The 25,672-nt window shown below is 34.7% G+C and overlaps 1 protein-coding gene across 2 annotated transcripts in view; it reads left to right on the top strand.

Moving 5' to 3' along the window:
- UNC13C (unc-13 homolog C) overlaps positions 1–25,672 on the top strand; it is a 605,313-nt gene that overhangs the window by 296,963 nt on the left and 282,678 nt on the right. For both annotated transcript variants that reach the window (XM_032297403.1, XM_032297404.1), the window contains exons 11-13: positions 466–635; positions 5,859–5,974; positions 8,220–8,383. In XM_032297403.1, the coding sequence (XP_032153294.1) occupies positions 466–635; positions 5,859–5,974; positions 8,220–8,383 (450 nt within the window). The remainder of the gene's footprint in view (positions 1–465; positions 636–5,858; positions 5,975–8,219; positions 8,384–25,672) is intronic.

The following is a 25,672-nucleotide window of genomic DNA, read 5'->3' as shown; positions in this document are numbered from 1 at the left end:
ATTTTTCGTTTTTCAAGTCCTTCACAAAACTATTATTGTCACTTTGTGGTCTGTGAAGCCCACATTCTCAACACCCATTGCAATAAAATTAGCTTTATTTTTATGGTGAAGAATTTTCTGAGCATGGATAAGTTGTTCAAGACAGCTATGGCTGATAGGAAATATGGCATAAGTGAAAATATTCCAACCAAAGATTTCTGGCTCGTATTTGATAATGTCTAATTCAGTTAAAGGAAATAGGATGGAATGGGATTCGATTTTCCCTTATTAACATTATTTAATTTTTCTTCAGTATATTTGCCTTACGTGCCTGCAATATCCCATGGATAGATGAAATGGATTAGTGAGAAATATCATTTATTATGTGGTATATTATGCCTTTCTAGATTAGAGTTAAATTACTAACATCAGATGCCATTTAGAGCAGCTTTCAATGGTTGTTAACTTATCCACATTTATTTTCAGTGAGTGTCATAACTCCACAGATCGAATCAAAGTCAGAGTATGGGATGAAGATGATGATATTAAATCCAGAGTCAAGCAACATTTCAAAAAGGAGTCAGATGATTTTCTGGGACAAACGATTGTAGAAGTGAGGACCTTGAGTGGAGAAATGGATGTCTGGTACAACTTAGGTGATTATTTTCTTATCTACTTGAAAACAAGTTGAATAAAACCCCTGAATACCTGTGGCATGTATTATATTCCCATATAAGTAAAAATAACCATTGCCTTTCCAGGACATTCTGTTGAACTTTAGATGATTCATTTCATTGACAAGAAAAGGCTAGTCTTTTTTCAATACTATTGAAAGACTTTGGTAAATTTAGATGAAAGGAGAAAATCCTTTCCAAGAACTACCTTGAAGTCTTTTAGAGAAAAATGTCATTTCATTCTTAATTTTTAAATTATAAAATACAGCTTCACAAAGCTTTGCAAAATACATGGGAAATAAATAATCAACCTATGACTTAGTGCTGTTTGACTTATTTCCTTCTCATCCATTAATGAAATTTTGGCAATGAAGGAAAAAGGTACTTCAGATTTCTTTCAAGTGATGATATAAAAGTAGGCTTTAGTTGACAAAGCCAAGTAAATATGTGAATTCATGCCGACTCTCATGATGAAGATACAGAGAATGTGATTAATTGGAATGATTTCAAAAAATTATTATGGAACCAGAAATAATGGTAAGTTTTAATTTGACTTTTATGAGAATTGAATAATAACATAGAATTTTCAATGGTGATTTAATAGTAGTAAAAATATATGGGTCACCTCAGTTTCTGCAAAGGCACCATCTGAAGATTTTTTACTCATATCCTCTAAAATGTTTTAATTAAACTTTTGAGGGCTGGCTGATTGTGAATCAAAGAATTGACACATTCCTTGGGTTACAAAGTTTCCATGTAGGATACTAATATATGTTAACAAATTAAAAAGTGCTTTTTGTTTTGTAAAAAAGTCTGTATACTTTTAGCAATAAAAAGATTGACAAAGTAAAGGGAGAAGATCATATAAAATTCATGAAACTCTAGATTATAGAATAATTCAAAGAAAGAGAGATATTCATCTAAATACAGATGACTAAATTTAAACTAAGAACTAACTATGAAAACTATTTTAAGAAATCTTCCTTAAAGAAGACTGGTACTCTTATGTTATTGGAGTAGAATTTTTACCTCTGCTATAATGAGCCGAACCACAAAGCTTGTTTTAACTGTTAAATAATGTTATATATAAAAATAGAGATACTAACTGAGGATAAATTTTAGGTTATTAACTCTGTGGAACATTCACAAATTTTTTCTTTATGAAGAGGTTTATCTTTACATGGACTTTTTTTATGTAGTAAATTAACATATTCTTTTTTATTTTTATTTTTATTTTACTTTAGGTTCTGGGGTACATGTGCAGGTCATACATAACCAGGTGGTTCGCTGCCTCTATTCCCCCTTTGACTATATCCGGCATTTCTCCCCATGTTATCCCTCCCCACCCCCCACTGTCCCTCCTGTATCCCCCCCACCAACTGCCAGTATGTGATGCTCCTCTGCCTGAGTCCATGTGTTCTCATTGTTCAATACCCACCTATGAGTGAGAACATGTTATGTTTGGTTTTCTGTTCTTGTGTCAGTTTGCTGAGAATGATGGTTTCCAGGTTCATTCAAGTCCCTACAAAGGACATGAACTCATCGTTTTTTATGGCCGTGAAGTACTACATGGTGTATTATGTGCCACATTTTCTTTGTCCAGTCTATCATTGATGGGCATTTGGATTGGTTCCAGGTCTCTGCTATTGTACACAGGGCTGCAATGAACATACGTGTGCATGTGTCTTTATAGTAGAACGATTTATAGTTCTTTGGGTATATACCCAGTAATGGGATTAATGGGTCATATGGAATTTCTATTTCTAGATCCTTGAGAAATTACCACACTGTCTTCCACAATGGTTGAACTACTTTACACTCCCACCAACAGTGTAGAAATGTTCCTATTTCTCCACATCCTCTCCAGCATCTGTTGTCTCCTGATTTTTTAATGTTTGCCATTCTAGCTGGCATGAGATGGTATATCAATGTGGTTTTGATTTCATTTCTCTATTGACCAGTGATAATGAGCATTTTTTCATATGTTTGTTGGCCTCATGTATGTCTTTTGAAAAGTGTCTGTTCTTATCCTTCGCCCACTTTTGAATGGGGTTGTTTTCTTCTTCTATATCTGTTTTAGTTATTTATAGATTCTAGATATTAGCCCTTTGTCGGATGGGTAGACTGCAGAAATTTTTTCCCATCCTGTTGGTTGTTGGTTCACTCTAATGATTGTTTCTTTTGCTGTACAGAAGCTCTGAATTTTAATTAGATCCCATTTGCCTCTCTTGGCTTTTGTTGCCATTGCTTTTGGTGTTTTAGTCATGAAGTCCTTGCCTATATCTATGTCCTGGATGGTTTTGCCTAGGTTTTCTTCCAAAGTTTTTATGGTGTTAGGTCTTATGTTTAAATCTTTAATCCATCTCGAGTTAATTTTAGTGTAAGGTGACAGGAAGGAGTCCAGTTTCTGCTTTCTGCACATTGCTAGCCAGTTTTCCCAACACCATTTATTAAACAGGGAATCCTTTCCCTATTGCTTGTTTTTGTCAGGTTTTTCAAAAACCAGATTGTTATACATGTGTGGTATTACTTCTGAGGCCTGTGTTCTGTTCCATTGGTCTATGTCTCTGTTTTGGTACCAGTACCATGCTGTTTCGATTACTGTAGCCTTGTAGTATAGTTTGATATCCAGCAGTGTGATGCCTCTGGCTTTGTCCTTTTTGCTTAAGGTTGTCTTGGCTATGGGGGCTCTCTTGTGATTCCATATGAAGTTTAAAGTGCTTTTTTCCATTTCTGTCAAGAAGGTCATTGGTAGCTTGATGGGGATAGTGTTGAATCTATAAATTACTTTGGGCAGTATGGCCATTTTCACAATATTGATTCTTCGTAACCATGAGCATAATGTTTTTCCATCTGTTTGTGTCCTCCATTATTTCATTGAGCAGTGGTTTGTAGTTCTCCTTGAAGAGGTCCTTTACATCCTTTGTTAGTTGTATTCCTAGGTATTCTATTCTCTTTTTAGCAATTGTGAATGGGAGTTCGCCCTTGATTTGGCTCTCTGTTTGTCTATTATTGGTATATAGGAATACTTGGGATTTCTGCACATTGATTTTGTATCCTGAGACTTTGCTGAAGTTGCTTATCAGTTTAAGAAGATTTCGGGCTGAGATGATGGGGTCTTCTAGATATACAATCATGTGGTCTGCAAATAGAGACAGTTTGACTTCCTCCTTTCCTAATTGAATACCCTTTACTTCTTTTTCTTGCCTGATTGCTCTGGCTAGAACTTCCAATACTATATTGAATAGGAGTGGTGAGAGAGGGCATCTTTTTCTAGTGCCTAATTTCAAAGGGAATTCTTCCAGTTTTTGCCCATTCAGTATGATATTGGCTGTATGTGTGAGGCAGTAAAGTTGTAATTCAGAACAGATATTTCTCCAATTTGTTCTTTTAGCAAAACATACATGAGTGCATGGCACAATGGCTCACACCTGTAATCCCAACATTTTGGGAAACCGAGGAGGGGGGATTCCTTAAAGCTAGGAGCTTGAGTTCAGACTGGACAACATAGTGAGACCCATCTCTAAAAATAATTTTAAAAATATTGGCCAGGCGCAGTGGCTCAAGCCTGTAATCCCAGCACTTTGGGAGGCCGAGGCGGGTGGATCACGAGGTCAAGAGATCGAGACCATCCTGGTCAACATGGTGAAACCCCATCTCTACTAAAAATACGAAAACATTAGCTGGGCATGGTGGTGCGTGCCTGTAATCCCAGCTACTCAGGAGGCTGAGGCAGGAGAATTGCCTGAACCCAGGAGGCGGAGGTTGCGGTGAGCCGAGATCGCGCCATTGCACTCCAGCCTGGGTAACATGAGTGAAACTCCGTCTCAAAAAATATATATATATATATTAGCCATGCATTGTATCATGTGCCTGTTTTCCCACCTACTCTAGTGGCTGAGGCAGGAGGATCACTTGAGGCCAAGACACTGAGGCTGCAGTGAACTAAAAGATTATGCCACTGCACCCCAGCCTAGGTGACACAGTAGGACCTTGTTTAAAAAAAAAAAAAAAGATTTGCAATACAAATGACTATTAAAGAAGAACAGTGAAAAGTCAGCAGGCATCCCTTAAGAGAGAAGTAGCCTTCATGATTTAACTCTACCTTATATGGCTAAAAATTCAGTCAGGTTTACAAAGAGGGTCAATTTAAAGTCCTCTGCACTGACTTTGTGTCACTTACCTAAATCCTATTTTCATTTGTGAAATGGGTCAGATTGCTTCTGCATTTTGCATCTGAAATGGGTGTTGAACTTAGGACCCTCCCACCGCAATCACAGCCTACAAGTTTATACCTTTATTTATCTCAAAGCTGTTGATCGGTTCATACTTAACACATACACACATTATGTGCCCAAATTGGACTATACGTTGTTTCCATTCAAAGAAACAGTCCAACACTGACAAGTTAGCCTAGGCTATAGACTGTAGGTCTTTATAAATCACTGGCAATGAAAGCCATTAACATTTTTTATTAACCAGAACTTCAGCTTATCTTTTCAAGTACAGAAACAATGAGAAGAAACCAAGCAGTGACAGCTTTCAGATAAAATAATTTCCTGTTTAATTTTATACTCCAGTTTTCTTGCTTTTGATTGCCATGTAACTTATTCAATTTCATCGTATAAACTGATAAGCACACAGAAATATATATATGAGAATGGCAGGGCCTTCTGATTTGTTTTTTTATTTGGAATATCTGTGAGACAGTTTGACAATCACAACACAATAGGCAAATACCTTAAATCATATTTAGGGGAATAGTTGTTGTTGTTTTTAATAGAGACAGGGTCTCACTCTGTTAGGGTGAAGTGCCCTAGTGGAATCATAACTTAGTATAACCTCAAACTCCTGAGTTCAAGAGATCCTCCTGCCTCAGCCTCCCAATTAGTTAAGACAGACTTCAGGCAAGCACCAACACACCTGTCTAATTTTTAAAAAATTGTAGAGGCTAAATCTTGCTACGTTGCCTATGCTGCCTCAAAATCCTAACATTAAGTAATCCTTCCACTTTGGCTTCCCAAGACACTGAGATTACAGGCATGAGCTACCACGTATGGTCTCATTATGGTTACTTAATAATCAAATCTGACTTAGAAAAATAGCTTTTAGCTAATTAAGCCTCTTTTTTAAGCTTTTGAGAGGTCAGAGGATAAAGATGTTATTGTCAGACATGACTGACCAATTGCTTTTTTGCTTTATCAGAGAAAAGGACAGATAAGTCAGCTGTATCTGGAGCCATACGATTGAAAATCAATGTGGAGATAAAAGGAGAAGAGAAGGTTGCCCCATATCATATTCAATATACATGTTTACATGAGGTAAATAAATGGAATTTTATTAATACAAATATAATAAATGTTCTTGATTGTGGATTATAAAACAGAATGTTTGGTTTAAAAAATCATAAAATTTGTGGAGTGGTTCCTGGACTCCTGACTCTATACTAAAGCAGGTGATATGCTAGATATCACAGATTCTATATATTATTCCTGACAAACTTGTCCTCTTATGAGAGTTTAGAACAAGCCTGTGAGGCAGGTGTAAATAGGCAACAATATGGTAATGCAAAAGTAGATAAAAAATAAATTACTGTTGTTCCAAAGAGGAAAAAGAGTGTTAAAAAATATTGATTGAAGAAACGAGTCATGCCAAATATTTTGGAAGCATTAAAGATGTAGCAGTTTGGTAATGCCAGAGAGGATCAAATCATAATTGTGTTTGAGAACTCCGAGTTAGAGTTCAGATTTTATTGAAGATTTAATTAGCACTCTATTTATAACTAGAAACATAAAAATGTGGTGCTGTTTTAATGGCTTTTGGGCACCAATGTAATAAGTGGTTAATTTTTCTTCCTGATTCTGAGTAAAACAGTTTCATACGCATTACAAACTCCTCCATGTTTACTTCTCTTTCCACAAACCTATGCGTACGGAAAGAGTGAAGATGTGGTTACCCACCCAAAAGGGAGGGCCTAGTTGGCTTGGGGAGAGGTAAATACTATCCAACATCAATCCAAACACAGTTTCTCCAATTCCTTTTTGTGATCTCAGTATAGACACACAGACAAATCATCTTGGGAGTCTATTGAATGTTTGTCCCTGAGAGGTTAGTTAGAGGTGTCACTGGAGACTTTCTCTGGAGCAAATGATACTTGTCTCATAAAAATTAGGAGGTGAAGCTGAGGAATGTACTCTTCTTGGTGTTCTTCAAAGTAATGAAGTGTCTTCCTAAGACAGAAAAAGACAACTTAAGATAGCTGTACTTTTTGCACATTATTTCTAAATATATTCATGAAAATTTATACATATAAATATTTATAACCCATTTTAATAAAAAATGAGGAACAGTGTTTAAATCATGTGTATATTACACAGTAATTAGGTATAAGACCTAGGCGTAATTTCATAATCACAGTTTTGTTGTCAGTGGTATCATTCCCACAAGAAAGGTGATTCATTTTTCAGACCAATAGAAAGAAATCCATTGAACTGGCATGATGGAGAGCTCTGGCCTTCAAGTATGGGCAGAGGAGATTCACAGTCAGAGGAACAGTAGTACACTTTACAGAGTCTTTCCCACTGGTCCAAAAACCAGAAAGAATTAAAATCTAAGAAAAGTCCTTCCATTTACCCTCGCTTCATCAAAGTAGCAGTTCCTAAACTTAGAAGCAAAAAGGAATTGAGAGTAGTAATATTTTTTCATTACAAAATTCTTAAACATTCATTTTCAACCTCAATGCATTGCCCTGACTCTTACCATTTTGCAGTCCAAACCCTTTAGTATCATTTACATAGCTAAATTTTGCCTTAACATAGTCAAAATCACATTATTCATCCAGGGCACTACAATTTACTCAGAATCCCTGAATGCAAAATATGATGCATCTTGTATAAATATTTTCATGCAAAAACATTTACTTCCTTCTGCAAATGGTTTGATATGTACAAAATATTTGAATAACTGATTCTACATAGACCCACCCAATTTTACTGCCTAAAGTACCTGACGGAGGTATTTTATCACTTTGAACGTGAATAAAGGTATGTTCTTCAGCCTCATCTCATATTTTTTGATATAAAACAAGTATCTTTTGCATCAAGGAGTCACCAATGACATCTCTAACCTCTCAGCTGCAGTGTAATAGAATCTAATTCTGAGAGTGGAACTCAAAGATGTGTTTTAATAAGCTTTCCAGGTTATTCTCATATAAAGCTTAAGAACCAATGTCTTATTCACTGAGGAAACCAAAACCCTGATATTTCTGAGGTTACAAAGCCTGTTACTGTCAGAGATACATCCAGGACTACTATGGCATTTTGTCCCAGATATTAAACTATGTCCTTCCTTCGAATATTTACATCAGTGCTTTTATTCAGGCAGAAATCAAAACAGATTTTGAATAAAAGATGAATTGAGTTCGAACAAAAATTCAAGGTGTTCCCATTATGCTGATGAAACATTAGAGGCAATGACAGTGCAAGTGCATTTTACTGAAAGTTTTAATTAAATATTTCTGGCCTATTCTGAGGAATCACTGAACAATTAAAAACTACTTGCTTTTAGAATCTGTTCCATTACTTGACTGAAGTGAAAGCTAATGGTGGAGTGAAAATCCCGGATGTCAAAGGGGATGAAGCCTGGAAGGTTTTTTTTGATGATGCTTCCCAAGAAATAGTCGACGAATTTGCTATGCGTTATGGAATTGAATCCATTTATCAAGCTATGACGTAAGTACTACAAAACATTTACATGGTCAATAGCTCTGTTAAAATATAAAGAAAGAAAAGAACATTCATCTCCCTTCTAATTCGAAAGAAACTGATTAAAAAGATGATTACATTTCACTGTGCTTGTTTGATGCTGACTACTTTCTATTACAGCTATAAATTATTAATTATTTGGCAATCACTACCACCATCCTCCAATCCTGGTTTTGTTCTCCAAGTGTGGTTCCTTGACAAATAGTGTCAGCATCACCTGGCAACTTAGCAATGCAACTTATCCACCCCATCCCAGACTTCCTGAATCAGAAACTCTGAGGGTGGAATCCAGCAACCTGTGGTTTAACAAGTCTTCCAGGTGATTCTCATATACTGCAAAGTTTGAGAGCCAATGACTTATTCAATATTTGAGATAACTAAAGCCTTGGTTTGTCCAAGGTCACAAAGCCTATTCATGAGAGAGACATGTCCAGAGCTATTATGGTGTCTTGTTCCAAATATTAGACTATATATTATAGTGATATAAATATATCACTACTGCTAATTCAGTTAAAGATTTATTTAGCACTCATAGTACTCAAACACTATAAAAAATGTGATGCTACAGAATTGACTGACACTTATAATTTCAATAAGGATTTAGAATTGAATTTCAGTAAAGGTTTACTAATGAATAGAAGTATTCATTATTTCCCCATAGTTTACTTTTTGGCACCTGGTCTAAGTTTATAGTTGAATGTGGTTCAGATACATACCATATGTAATATGTAAATCATTTATATGCATACATTAGATGACTTTTTTTGAATTAACAATGAGATCACATTTTCATGTGAACTGAGTAGATACTGGTTCAGATAATCAGCCAGTTTCAACTATCTTAATGAAGAATGAAGACTGGGCAAAAATCAGTGTTCCTTTTCAAAGCCTACTGCTCGTAGCCCTTAATCTCTAAGCATAATTCTAGAACAACATAATGTAAGAATGAATGGTAATTACTGATAGAGAAATTGTGCATGCTTTTTCAGTACATAGAATGTCCTCATGCTAAATAATAAAGATACGCAGATTCTTACATATAGAAAAGAAAAAAAAAAAAACAGAGATCACCCGACTGAACCTCCTTCTCAAATCTAGAAACTTTGTTATTGGATCCCTGACTGATAGTCATCATCCCTTTGTTTGTCTACATCAAGTAACAGGAAGCTCACTACTTTGGAAGGAACTTGCTTTATAATTGAACAACCGTAAGGGAGTCCATGACTTTAACATCTGTTGCATCCCATGCCAAAGGCTATAATTCAGAACACCTGGTATAAGGTTATAGCACAATTAAAATGCAACTGTGATGAACAGTCTAAGAGAAATGAACTGTTCTGCCTAAAGAAAGGTAGATTAAAAATTCAAAACAACCTGCTTCTGGATAGAATTCCATTAAAAGAAAAGATCGAGTTAAATTTATTCTAAAATATCTCTGTGAGGTAATGTTAGATTCGTTCATTTCCATGTTTTCTGTGTTCTAGGAAACACAGTCATGTTAATACAGTAAAACGGTAAATGTGTATCACATAGATAGTTGAAAAGAGGATAATTAGCCCTTTCTTATTTTATTGTATTGTGTAATATGGTAATTCTTGCCTCTCATCCTAAGGAAAAGATCAATATTATTTTTTTAAATATTTTGGATATTTATTTGGTAGCAAGTGACCTGCAGGTAAATTGAGTCTTATTGTGTTTATAAAACTCAGGAATGGCAAAACTCCTGTACACACTAGATAACTGTCTAAAGTACGGGTTGGCAATTTTTTTTCTGTGAGGGGCCAGATAGTAAATATTTTATAGCTGTACCAGTCTCTGTTACCCTCCTCAGCTCTGCAGCACTAGTACAAAGCAGCCATAGATATTAACAAATAAATAGAAATGGCTGTATGCTGATAAAACTTTATTTTAAAAAGCAGAAACTCAGGATTTGGTCAGGATTTGGCATGAGGGCATGAGGGTCATAGATTCACTGGTCAAAGGAATGAAAACAAGGCAGATAGATATAAAGAGAAAGAATACCTTAGGTTTTGCGATTCATTGAGCATTATACTTCAGTGACAACGGGTAGATTATATGTACTTGTGGCTATACATTTGATTTGATACTGATATTTTTATGTATGGCATGTTTCTTTTAGTACTGAATACTTATTGTGACAATTCTAATGTTTTTCCCAGCTTGGCAAAACTTGAGACAGACTTCTTTCTGCTTCTATCCCCTGACATCCCTCTCCTCCTAGCCCTTGCATATTCCAAATGGCCTAAACCCACAGGCCTCTGACCTCCTTTCCCTTAGAGCATTTACTTTAGAAAACTTATAATTGTAAATTCTATCTCTGCTCCTTTGAGATATATTTAAGAAAAAAATAAAGCCCCGTCTGATCTTCTCCCTTTTGCAGTAGCCTTAATGAAAATTCCCTTGTCTAATTAACTGGGCACAATTTTTGCTTTGGCAGTATAGAATTTTCCATTACTTTGCCAGAAGAAAAAAAAAATCTGTTGACAATCTGATCTATCCTAAGGAAATTACTACCAACATAGATACAATCTCTATTGTGCCAATAGAGATTTTTATGAATGCAAATATTGTTTATTAGTTATTATTAATTATATTATTAGTTATCAGAAATTATTGTTTTATTAAAAAATGCATGTACTCATTTTATATTATATATTAGTATAACTGTAATCTGTAATTACATTCAGGAGAGAGAATAGAATGCAACAGCATAGAGGTGCACTTGAATTCTATTTTAGGATTTACAAATTGAAATTTTGAAAAGAGGAATCATATCTGTCATTACTGCCTTATAAGAAGTTCTTGATGCATGGTAGAAACTCAATACATATTTGTAATTGAGTGAATCAGAAACAGAAGTTGTTTATCAGAATTACATTTGTTTTTGCCCTCTCCTATTATGTATCTAGATGCCAGAGTTTTTCAGTTGCAAAAAACAAAGTGATAATGAAAAGTCTACTTGAGCTCATATAGTATTCTAGGTCACCATTTATGTTGTATTAAGAGTTTTAGAGCACACTACACTGATTGATCATTTTTTAAAATTTGAGGCATTTTCAGAGTACTGACATTTTTTCTTTTTTTTTAAATATATAATCAACTGACTATATATATATAATTGCATTTTAGATTTTGGGGTACATGTGAAGAACATGCAAGATTGTTGCATAGGTACATACATAGCAATGTGGTTTGCTGCCTCCATCCCCATCACCTATATCTGACATTTCTCCCCATGTTATCCCTCCCCAGCTCCCAACCCCCCAAATACAGCCTTTAGAGATAGTTTTAATCATACTTTTAAAACGCTTTCGCAGTTGAACTGAAACTTGAATTCTAAGCTATTGCTGGCCAAGGGCTAACTCAACTGGAAAAAGAAAACTGTCTATGAATAAATCTATCTTCTGATTTCAGCTGGTTGACTAATGAATAGGTATTTTTCCGTTGGTTTTGAAACCTAGAGTCAGGTAACAACAGTAAAAGTAACCAGAAAGCCAACCATCCAACTAACAAAAGAACAGCAAAACCTAGAATGCAACATTTGAAGCCTGTCTCAGCATTACTTCCTCTAAGTTTTTAAAAACACAAAATTGGAAAACTCAGCTACAAGGAAGAAATGACATCTTGTCTGTGTAGTAAGGATACTTACTAGTTGGGAAAAAGACAAAACTCCTTAATTCTGTGGATTTTCCTAGACACCATTTGAACAAAAACAGAAATCAAATTGTACTTTCTTTTGATATTTAAATACTCTGTAGGCTTAGCCACATCCCCAGGTAACTTCATAATCTTCCCCTTTTATTACAGATTTCTTGGTTTCTTTTGAGTACATTCCCATTTCTTTGAAGATGGATTTAGAGAAGAAATACATAAGGGGAAGTATGTTTTCAGTCAGAGTCTGGTAGTACACTATTGAATTTTTCTCTTGTGAATTTCTCATCAGACAAAAGAGTCTAAAACTATTTTGCTGGTAAATAACCTGAACATTAGGACTGAACATCCCAGTCCCCCAAGGTACCTTTGGCTTACTATAAATGCACTCCCCTTTCCACAGAATGTTTTCTGTGAAGGTACAATTTATTAGCCTTACCTGTTACATAAAAATGACCCTTTGTTCTAGAGCATGCATCAGTAGGAGAGGGATTACAATTTTCCTATTTGGACAAGTGATTGATCAAGGACCTGAAGAATTTGTTCCCACATGGCAAATGCAACCATCCATCTAAAATAAAAACAATTTTCTAACTAATGACAGTAAGAATGAAAGGCTGTTTCCCTTCTCTAAGGAGCACACTATTTCACATATTTTGCATCAGGGGGTGAGGCATAAAACCTGTTTCCGTCATGAATATTTTGGGAGTTCTTGATGCTTTTCATCTATATATGAAATATGTATGTACCTAATAGTGTTTTGCTGGACTGACCGTTCACAGTTCAACACATCTAGAGAATTTTATGTCAGTCATTAAGGATTAAACCATCCTCTGGAGATGATTTCTGTCAAGAAAATACATTTTCTTGAGTGTCTAATTACTCATTTATTGTAACCAAAAGGCTAAGATGCCTCACAAAGTCTGAGATTCTGTTAGGCTATGGTTATGCCTCTGCAATACCAAAGGAGAGGAAAGCATTAAACTGGTTTTGTTTTGTTTCTGACATGGAGTCTCATTCTGTTTCCCAAGCTGGAGCACAGTGGTGCAATGTTAGCTCGCTGCAACCTCTGCCTCCCAGGTTCAGTCAATTCTTCTGCCTCAGTCTCCCAAGTAACTGTGACTACAGGCATGTGCCACCATGCTTGGCTAATTTTTGTATTTTAGCAGAGACAGGGTTTCACCATGTTGGCCAGCCTGCTCTCAAACTCCTGATCTCATGACCTGCCTCCCTCGGCCTCCTAAAGTGCTGGGATCACAGATGTGAGCCATCGCACATGGCTGGTGTTTTTTACCTGGATGTGCTTAACAAACAACCTGTACCCGGGCACTGCCCATCTTTATCTAATTTATAATTAAACCAGAACTTTTTGGATGCAGTTTACTTTAAAGTCACCAGTCTATGTTAACTGCTTAAGCCAGGAGTCTACTTGTAATAAAAAGTGCTGCTTAACGGACTAATTCATTCTAAAAACAACCCCATCAAAAAGTGGGTGAAGGATATGAACAGATACTTTTCAAAAGAAGATATTTATGCAGCCAACAAACATGAGTAAAAGCTCATCATCACTGGTCATTAGAGAAATGCAAATCAAAACCACATTAAGATACCATCTCATGCCAGTTAGAATGGCAATCATTAAAAAATCTAGAGACAACAGATGCTGGAGAGGATGTAGAGAAATAGGAACACTTTTACACTGTTGATGGGAGCGTAAATTAGTTCAACCATTGTGGAAGACAGTGTGGAGATTCCTCAGGGATCTAGATATAGAATTACAATTTTACTCAGCAATCCCATTACTGGATATATACTCAAAGGATTATAAATCATTCTACTATAAAGACACATGCATGAATATGTTCATTGTGGCACTGTTTACAATAGCAGAGACTTGGAACCAACCCAAATGCCCATCAATGATAGACTGGATAAAGAAAATGTGGCACATATACACCATGGAATACTATGCAGCCGTACGAAAGGATGAATTAATGTCCTTTGCAGGGACATGGATGAAGCTAGCAACCATCATTCTCAGCAAACTGACACAAGAACAGAAAACCAAACACTGCATGTTCTCACTCATAAGTGGGTGTTGAACAATGAGAACACATGGACACAGGGAGGGGAACATCACAAACTGGGGCCTGTTGGGGGTAGGGGAGGGATAGTAGGGAGTGGGGGAATTGGGGAGGAATAACATTAGGAGAAATACCTAATGTAGATGACAGGGGAATGGATGCAGTAAACCATCATGGCATGTGTATACCTATGTAACGGTCCTGCACGATCTGCACATGCACCCCAGAACTTAAAGTATAAAAAAAAGAAATATTTATCCAGTGCCTACCATGTACCAGAAACTTTTCTATGGTTGCAGCAGTGAACAAGAAGTCAGTCTAGTTTCTCATGAAGCCCACATTCTAAAAGATGAAATTAATTCATTCAGTAGACATTTTCTGAGTATGTAAGTTTGAGGACTTATGTAGAATGTCTTAGTCTGTGAGGCTGCTATAAAAAATACCATAAATTGAGTGACTTATAAACAGCATAAATTCATTTCTCACAGTCCTGGATGCTAGAAGGTCCAAAATTAAGATCCCATCAGATTTGGTGTCTGATGAGGGCCACTTCCTTGTTCACTGATAGCTATCTTTTCACTGTGTGCAAACTTCACATGGCCAAAGGGATGAAAGCTCTCTAGGGTCTCTTTTATAAGACAACTAAAATCCCATTCATGAGGGTCTCCCTGCTCATGACCTAATCACCTCTCCACTGTCTCACCTCCTAATACTACTACCTTGAGTTGTAGGTTTCAACATATGAATTTTTTATGAACGTAACCATTCAGACCACAGCACAAGACAATGGGGAAATTGCAGTGAAAGATAGATCTTGCCTTTAGTAAGCTCCTGATTTAGGGGCAAGAGAGGTAAGAAATTAAATAATAGCAAGCACGGGGGCTCTAAGGGCATAGGTAAAGAGGAAGCAAATCCAAGCCCAGATGAGCAGAAGTGTCGAGAAAGCTGATGAGCAGCCTGAGGGTCCCACCCTAACCTGCCCTTCAACTTCTGTCTTCCTCTAAATTCTGTGCCTTTTTTTACTTTCCTGTTACACACCGCTTCCTTTGTACTCAAAATCTCCATAATTGGGCTTTAGTAACCCATAACATCTTTGAGAAGCTATGATGATTTTGGTCAATGGAGAATTGATATTTAAGTGTTTGAGTCATCTTTAGTGATAAGTGTTTAAGTCATCTTTAGAACAATTCTAACTTACCACTGAGATACATGCCAATCTGAATTTGGGGAGCAAATGTGATGAATGTTGTTTTGGTGTATTTCTTTTTGTTGTTGTTATTATTCTTTAAGTTCTGGGGTACATGTGCAGAACGTGCAGGTTTGTTAGATAGATACACATGTGCCACGGTGGTTTGCTGCATCCATTGACCCGTCATCTACATTAGATATTTCTCCTAATGCTATCCCTCCCCTGTCCCCATCAGAAATGCAAATAGTCTTTCTTTTCATTTTGCATAGTACCTCTGAAATCGCTTCCAACAATCCAGAATCACAGTCTTCCTTTTAGTACTTCTTTCCAATCACCTTGTTCTTCTGTTCATTGATTATTTTTAAATTTTAGATGAAAGGTATTTCTATCCTTTGAAAACCACAAGGTCAGTGTGATTTTGGACACCTGTCTCTGAATTGGCATGTGAGTTAGAGGATTATTTTATTTTTTTGTTCAAAAATAGCAAGGGAGGTGAATCTAGATGTGTTATTTGAAAGACGTATTAGGCCAATAATATTTTGACAATTAATGGTTAATAACCTTATAGCAGTTGCTTTAGCCAAAAACATGCCAGTAACTATATCACTATTCACTTTTTTTAACTTTCTTAAATTGATGGATAAAATTGTATGTATTTATTATATACAACATGATGTTTTGAAGTATATATACATTATGGTAGACTGAATCTAGCTAATTAACATATGCATCACCTTACATAGTTATTTTTGTCATGAGTACACTTCCATACTGTTAGCATTTTTTCAAGAATACAATGTATTATTAACTGTAGTCATAATGTTGTACAATAGGCATTTTGAACTTATACCTCCTACCTAACTAAAAATTTTTATACATTGACCAACATCTCCCCACCCCCAAACCCCTACCCAACTACCATTTTACTCTCTAATTCTATGAGTTCCACTTTTAAAAAAAATATTCCACATATGAGTGGGCTGATCATATGGTATTAGATTTTCTGTGCTTGGCTTATTTCATTTAACATAATGTTCTCCAAGTTCATCCATGTTGTTGCACATGACAAAATTTCCTTGATTTTTATGGCTGAGTACTCTTTCATTATATTTATATACATTTTCTTTAACCATTTATCTGTCAGTGGACACTTAGGTTGATTCCGTATCTTGGCTGTTGTGAGAAACGCTGCAGTAAACATATGCTTGTGGAGATTTCTTGACATACTGATTTCATTTTCTTTGACTATAAGCCCAGAAGTAAAAATGATGGATTGTGTAATAGTTCTATTTTTAACTTTTTGAGGAAGCTTCATACTGTTTTTCATAATTGCTGTCCTAATTTATGTTATCATCAACAGTGTACAAGATTCTCTTTGCTCCACTTCCTTGCCAAGATTTGTTATCTTTTACCTTATTTGGTAATAGCCATTCTAATAGGAGTGAGGTGATAGCTCATTGTGATTTTAATTTGTATTTCTCTGATGATTAGTGGTGTTAAAGATTTTTCATATACTATTGGACATTTGTATGTCTTCTTTGGGGAAATGTCTATTCAGATCCCTTGATTGTTTTTAAAGCATGTTATTTGTTTTCTTGCTGTTGAAATATTTGAGTTCTTTTCTTTTATATTTTGGAGATTAACTCTTTATTAAGTGTATAGTTCACAACATTATAGGGCAACTCCTTACTTTGTTGATTGTTGCCTTTGCTGTGAAGAAATTTTTAGTTTAATGAAATCCTGTTGTCTATTTTTGCTTTCGTTGCCTGTGCTTTTTGAGTTTATAGCTAATAAATCATTACACAGTCCAATGTCATGCAGTTTTTCCTCTGTGTTTTCTTCTAATAGTTTTATAGTTTTGGGTTTTACATTCAAGTTTTCAACCAATTTTGAGTTGATTTTTTTTTTATACAGAGTCTTGCTCTGTCACTCAGGCTGGAGTGCAGTGGCGTGATCTCTGCTTACTGCAACCTCCACCTCCCGGGTTCAAGCAATTCTCTGTCTCAACCTCTTGGGTAGTTGGGATTACAGGCACCTGTCACCACACCTGGCTAATTTTTTGTATTTTTTAGTAGAAACAGGGTTTCACCATCTTGGCCAGGCTGGTCTTAAACTCCTGACCTCATGATCCATCCACATTGGCCTTCCAAAGTGAGTTGATTTTTTATATAGTGTGAGATAAGAGTGGGTCAAATTTCATTCTTCTGCATGTGGACATCCAGTTTTTTCAACATCATTTGTTGAAGAGATTACCTTTTTCTCACTGTGTGTACAGTGAGATTTGGCACTTTCGTTGAAAATCATTTGTCAGTAAATGTGTGGATATATTTCTGGGCTTTCTATTCTGTTAATCTATGTGTCTATTTTTATGTTTGTGCCATGTTTCATTATTTTCAATAAGTATCATCTTTTTAGTGTTTATTACTCTAACTTTTCCCATGGAACTAAAATTCCATTTGTTGAATTGTTCTGACACTAACACCATTTACTTGCAAAAGTAAAGTCAAATGTTTCGATGTTACTAATCCATTGTTTTAAATCGTGCCTTTTGGGAAGAATATTAAACACTTCCAGAGATTGCATCAGTACTTTTTGACCTTTTTCTCTTTTTGAAGATGTACTTTGTTTTTTGAGGAGGTGGTTTGCAGCACCTCTGAGTCAGTCATTTTTAATTGCTAGTTGTACTTCTAATCCTATTTCTACCCTGAGAATAATTTAAGTAGTGTTAGAACTGTAGCTGTTAAAAGTAAATGATTTTCAACAGATATGGTTAGAAGCAAGAAAAAGTTTGCATTGACTGTAACTGCACATAGAGAGAGAACCCATACAAACATGGAGGCGGACATCTCGCCAAATTGAAAGTCCTGTAGAAGCCCATTAGCTGAAAGCTCTGCAAAGAGCAAAGATTGCCTCGGGCTGACTTCGGTGTCCAGTGCTTTCTTGTTATTTTTCCTAACCCCTGGCTGCAATAGAATTAAATGTTGATGGTAGAGAGAAGTGATGCATGTAGCTGGACACAGCCAATGTGTTATTTATATTCAGAAAGGCATAGCATGTTAGATCATGTAAAAACCCTGTCATTTTGCAGATGGAAAAACTGAATCTAGAAGTAATAAAGTTACTTTCAAATGTCACAGTAGAGGGTTAGGTCTAGAATGAAGCATCTTTATGCCTTGGTACTTTTAACTCTAAATCGGCCACCTAGATTTCCTCTATCCCTCCACATACTGTACCTATATCTATCTCTATCTCTATATCTATCTACCTATCTATCACTCTATCATCTATCTATCCACACACGCATACACACTTTGCTCACCATTTCTTCAAGATTTCAAAGAAATGTAGCCACTAATCCTGATTCGTATTTTTCCTTTACTAAGATTTGTCTATTTTTCTTTCTTCCTTCAACCATCCAAGAAATGTGTACTCTGATGCATACTACTACTACCTTTATCATATCAATTGCCTAATTATTTACTATTTAGAGACATGAAAAGGCAAGTTCAGTGCAGTCTGTCGTTCTGGTACCAGGAGCTACCTTCTTTAATATAGCATGTTTTTAATCAATTTCTAGAAAAATATAGGTATTTTTACCAAACTGGGAAAAAATTATACTCATTGGAGTGACCTGAAAATTTTGTTGCTCAGTTTCAGCATTTTATTTTTTAAAATCAGTATCGAATGATTAAGCTTTTAATCTTGGCTTTCAATTGTTCGTTTAAATCCCAAGTCTCTAGTTATTTCTAAGAAGATCATTTTAATATAAGTTCTAAGAGGTGGCAACTACTCCTAAGTATGGTATCTTTAATCTTTAGGTGTATTAAAATGTGTTTAATTTAACTGTGACTAAATTTATGAGTCATATTTAAATTTTTGACATATTCACATTTTCTTTCAATCCAAAAACAGAAGTTTTGCTGATTAGTTAGCTCACAACAAAAACACTATGGTAATGCTAATTTGATATTGAAACTGGTAATAAAAAATCTAGTGGAAAGAAAAGTAGCATTAAGGGAAATGCTGGGTTTTGCTTATTAGCCATTTTTAATTTTCACATAGTCACCATTTTCATATCTTTATTTTGCCTTAAGAAGTTATGTACCAAGATCATTCTATTAATATCTTTTAAATTCTTGATAAATTTATTAAGATTAAACTGGTATCTACTTTACAGTAGTTTTATTATATCATGAGGCATATACTCCTAACTAGAAATTACTTGTCAGTAATATATTTTGCAAGAAAAAAGTCATTTTGTCAGTGATTTGACGACTTCAATATAAACTTTTTTCAATGATATTTAAAAATATTATAGGTTATACAGTTTGGCATTATATACTTTAAGGGTTACGCAGCTTTCTTCAAAAGGAAAATATATACAAATAAATATTTAATTTAGTTAAACAGAAAGAAAAACATGTTAAATATCTTATTAGTGCGTAAGGTTACAAAGAGACTGTTAAAATCAACAATAGGCAAAATTTGAATTAGCAAAATTTAAGATGTATATTTTATATATTTTTTTCTGGCTAGGGTAATAAAACACATTAATGCTAGATTTGAAAATATACAGTGTACATTTTTTAAATAACAAAAATGTTTAGTGCCAAACAGAGATAACACTGTGATAATACAATTTAGCAGTATTTCCTGCTGGGTGTTTGTTTTTGTGTTTTCATGTAGATACATACACATATCTGTTTGTGTGTGTTGTGCATATGTGTGTGTGTTGAGATAGTAAGATTTTTTTATCCTGCTTGTTTTGGTAGTTTACAGTTTCTTTGAATATGTATTTGCTGACCACCTGGATGTTGTCAGCATCTACCTGCGAACTTTAAACTGAAAGGCCAGCCCCTAAAAATTTTCTACTTTCTGCCATTTCTTTATTCAAATGAAGCATTCTTTCAGACTAGGGAAAAATATGTTTCAGCGTCTATTAGTGGCTTTTCTAAGCATATTTCTTTTTCTGAACAATATAAACAACCAGTAAAGTTTGTCTTGCTAAAAGCAGAGCATAAAAGATTCTATATAATCCCCAGGGTATATTGTTCCCAGTGTTCTTCTAGCACTTTCTTCTAAGTAGCTTCACATACCATTGTTCATTCTCTATTGTACAAGCAGTATTACAATCTTGGGAGTTGTATATTCCTTAATGGATATAGAGTGAGAAGGTGTGGGAAGGGAGAAAAAGCTATACTGCCTGGGGAAGCCATTAGCATGAAATAGGCAGTGATTGATAGCCTTGCTTGGCCACAGTCTCAGCCCCAGAACTCTTATAAAGAGGACAGACATTGGAAAGTTCTTAGAAACACCCTTGCATTCCTCTATGGTCAGGTTAGTGTTTTAGGAGTCTAAATACTAGGCAGTCACTGAATAGTTCTCCAGCTAGACAGCTGTCTAAAGTTGGAAAAAGTTCCTTCCAGAAACTGGGAAATCTTTGATTGGTAACTTTAATTTCCAATACTCCTGTGAATTTGCATCCTTTTTGGTTTTCTTGGAAGTTTCCATGGGATGCTTATAGGGATTGAATCAGGTGCAGCTAGCTGCCAACCATCATACCACAGAAATCACCTCAGTTAAATTCTAATTAGAATGTAAAATATTTCTGTCAGTTTTCTAAGAGGAATACATGTCTAATGCTCTAGAAAATTTAAAATACTGCTCTCAGCATACTGATTATAAGTAGACTTATTCGCCTTCAAAGTAGCCATTGTTATTACAGTGTTAACTGCTAGGTACTTCTGCCAAATTTTCACAATATAATTGGATGTTTTGAAAAACTGTCATACTCAAGCATATGCCCGGTCCTCTCAAATTTACATAAATCCCTTTTGTTTATATTTTGGTTCATATTACTTTAATTTGTTTTTATTAAGTAATGTTTGTCAGTTAATATATACAAGAAAACACTGCTAAATATGGGCTGGATATATATCTTAAATTTTGCTAATTCAAATTTTACTTATTATTGATTTTAAAAGTCTCTTTGTAACCTTAAGTACTAAGAATAAAGATAATTCAACTTTTAATTCTTTGATAAGAAGAATTCAAATGTTTTATTCTTTGATTAACAAAAAAACATTTATATTTCTCTTTATTTTTTAAATAAAACTGCATAATATTTAAAGTATATAATGTAAAGCTTTATGAACCTATAATAATACTTTAAAATATCATTAAATAAGTTATTGTGGAATAAGTCAAACAAATCAATAACACAATGTTTTTTTCTTTTAAAAGTTAACAAAGCGTAAATCAAACACATTCCAGGTGGAACAGATACATATATAAGTAATACGCAATATTGAAAAGAAAGGGCAAAAGTAAAAAAAAATCATTATGTCAAAGATGTATCTGCAGTCCCATATTCATTGCAGCGTTAATCACAATAACTAAGACATGGAATCAACTTAAGTGTTCATCAGTGGATGAACATGTTGAGAAAATGTAAAATGTACTCACAATGGAATACTTTCCTTTAGTCTTAAAAAAGAAGGAAATCTTTTCATTTGCAGCAATACAGTTAAATCCTGAGAACATTATGGTTAAGGGAAATAAGCCAGGCACAGAAAGACAAATACTGCATACTCTCACTTATATGTGGCATCAAAAAAACCTGGAATTCATGGAAATAAAGAGCAGAATGGTGGTTGCCAAGGGCTTAGGGAAAGGAGGCAAGTTGTGGAGCTATTGGTCAAAGAATACAAAATTTTAGTTAGATAGAAAAGTGAATTCCAGAAATATATTTTACAGCATGGTGATTATAGTTAATAACAATGTATAGTGTTCTTGAAAACAGCAAAGTTAGTAGATTTTGTGTTTTCTCACCACATAAAAAGATGAATATGTGAAGTCGTACAAATGTTAATTAGCTTGATGTAGCCATTCTGTAAAGTATACATATTTCAAACCAACATATTGTACATGATAAATGTGAAATTTTTGTCAATTAAAACTAAATAATTTTGTTTGATTTTTTTTTTTAAGAGAGAGTGAGGGGTATAAATTAAGAGAAGCTATACCCTGGTGGTTGGTTAAGAAGGAGTCTCTAAAGGTACATTTCCTGAATTCCAGTCTTTGAGAACCTAACCTGCTCTGTGACTTTAAAGAAAAAAAAATTAAAAAGGAAAGAAATGTTTAATTACAACAAATACAGGGAAGGCATTAGATTTCAGAAACATTGGCAAAACAAAAACAATTAAGTATTTGAAGACAAAGTTGGAATGACTAAGGTTACCTAGTTTTCTTGATGTTTTCATGCTGTTCTTGAGAACAGCAGCTTTCCTACCTGGTTTCATATTTTCAGAGATCATTCTAAATCTTAAATTATAATATTGTCAGAAGTAGGCTTAAAATTGTTTTGTTAGGAAGTTTGGGTACCGAAGAAAAAAATTCAAGGTTTTGTATTTTGGAGATCAGAAGCAGAAAGTAATTCTGTGATTTTTTAATTATCTCAAAGTATAATGTATTTTTTTTTTCCTTCTGACTGTGGTATGTGAAGTGGTTGTTCATATTGGAAGTATGGCGGAAGTGTCCATTTTCACTTCTACACTTCCTAAGTTGTTTTTCTGCCTCCAATACCGGCTCATTAGAATCCATCTGTATACACCTTCAGAGTCATATTTTTAAATTAATATGATAATGCTAGTTTTTTTCTGTAGAAATCTCATGTAGCTTCATATAGTTCACATAAGGAAGTCAAAACTCCTTAGCTAGATACTGTATCAATCAAGGTTCAGCATTGACCTACTTTACCTTGGTCATCCCTTGGCATCTCTTCACTTTCCTTCTTATTTCCTCTTACTGCAAACCCCTGTCACTCTATTAACACTGATCTTGCTAAGGTAATGATGATGGTTATTTGTCAAGTCCAATAACTTCTTTTCTGACCTTATTTTATGAGACTCTTGCTTCACTTAACAATATCAACATCCTCTTATCAAGATTACCCTCATCTGATTCCAGTTTCCTGGGTTTACTTGTGCCTATCTTGTATGTATTTGGTCACAATTATAGAATTTACTTTTTTTTTCTTCTTGCATCATTTCCTTGTATATTGCTATTTCCCAGGTGGCATTCTCTAACATTTCTCTGTTTATCGTACATATTTTCACTAGATAATCGTATCCTTTTTAATGGTCATTCTGATGATTTATGGTGATGATACCAAATCTAGGTGTCCAGCCCATGTCTCCAAAAATCAATTATATTCCAACATGGAAGTTCTGTGAGCACCTTAAGCTCAAACTTAATGGGATATATAATCCCCACCTCCAATTTTTTCCCAATTTTTTGTTCATTTAGCAGAACCGTTCATGTAGTCACCATAAACTAGAACCTTGAAACTTAACTTTTTCTCTTCCCCATCCCTCTCTCCTTATCACTTCTAAGTCTTGACAGTTTTTTCTCTCTGAATATTTCTCAAATCCATTTCCTCATCATCTACACACTACTACCCTAGATCAGACATCCATCATCTCTTCCCTTCATAGTCTCCTAATTGGACTCTTGACTTTCACCTTCCTTAAACTTATCCTCCTACATGCTCCTCCCATCAAATTAACCTGTTTAAAATCCACATCTGATTATTTCACTTCTTATTACATGTTGAAGAACTAGAGTTCCTTCCTGATAGTTTTTAACTTATATTTACTCTGTAAGATTTCGAACTTTGTCCAAAACATCTTTTGATGTATAGAATAGATCCAACTTTTCTAACATGTTACACAAGGCTCTCTATAAACCCCTCAGCCTTATCTTTGGCCATACCAATCTTAAATGTTCTCCTTGAAATTTTGGCTCTGTTAACCAAAAATTGCTAAAGTTCACTTTACACAATATTTTATTTCTTTGCATAGAGTCTTGATTTGTACTTTTTCATTCTTCTGGCATACATTCTTTATCCATCAGTGATATCAAACCTTATGCCAGGCCTGGCTGTCTCTTAGTCATTTATTGACTATTAGCCCAACCTCATTTCAAGAAGTCTTCCCTGACCCTCCTCACCAGGCTGTGATATATACATTCAACTCATTGTCTCCATAGCACTCTGCTATGCCTTTTTCATAATTTTTACATAACTCTATTAAATTTATTATGTGACTGATTCCCCCAGTAGTCTAAGGAGATTCATTACTTCATACCTAAAGCTAATATAGTATCTGCCATTTAGGTGTGTTTAGTAAGTATTTGTTGAACCAACTTGAAATGATGCTAAACTCTTCATTCTTCCATAGTCATTACCTCAACTCTCATCTTGTAGTTCTTGTGTTTCTCTCTGACTTCTCCTCTATTCACCACTATAGGATTCAGTTCTGCCTCTGGAGGCTGCCCTGCACCTCCAGGTCTGCTCCTTTATCCTACGGCCTAGCCAAACCTTTTGGCTACCTCTATGATTACACTTTCTGTTGTACAACAAAATTAGGATATGAGGAGTGTGCTTCTCAATTAGGAGTATGATTTTATTAGATCATGACTATGTTTTAATCATTTCCAGATCCTTACCCCTAGAAAGATTTCTAGGAATACAGTAAGTACATAGCCATTGAAGAAATAGTACCCTGACAAGATGGCTTCATTAGGAAATAAATGGTTAAACACTAGAAAACTCTTGGAATAAATTCTGATACTAATTCTAATCAATTTTCATATAATAATGTATTATACTTACTATTTGACTATACATTGAAGTTATTCTTAAAAGATGTTTTAAGTGTGAACATAAATTTGACATTACTTTTTTCTAATTTTTCTGTGAATAATATATATTAGCATTAATGATAAATGCATAGCAAATATTGTATTAACTATATAACTCAAGACTGCACTTATATACATGATGTTTCCTGAATTATATAAATTTTCACATATAATCTATGAATTATTTATTAACCTCTCATTTTGGTCATGAAACATTGCTCTGATATCCAAAAGCCACAATTTCTTAGGATGTCTTTATCATCAAGATATTTGCTTAACCATCTCAAAGTATAAAATAGGCAAAGGATGGCTTTTCATACCTCTAATCTTCCCATATTGCATTTATATTTCCCTCAGCTGACTTTTAAGAAGTGAGCATTGTTCAGTAGTTATGTCATTTTCTTTCAAATTTATTTAGTTTTTTTTAACTGACAGATAAAATTATACATATTCATAATGTACAACATGATGCCTTAAAGCACATATACACTGTGGGATGGCTAAATCTAGCTCATTAACATTTGCATCATCTCACATAGTTACCATTTTTGTGGGAGAACTTTTAACATCCATTCTCCCAGAATTTTTCACAAATATAAAATATCATCA

Source organism: Sapajus apella, unplaced genomic scaffold, assembly GCF_009761245.1.
Source record: "Sapajus apella isolate SASKATOON/1434 unplaced genomic scaffold, GSC_monkey_1.0 scaffold37, whole genome shotgun sequence".
NCBI lineage: Eukaryota > Metazoa > Chordata > Mammalia > Primates > Cebidae > Sapajus > Sapajus apella.
Note: the sequence above shows the minus strand (reverse complement) of the source record. Positions and strands in the feature narration are given on the sequence as shown.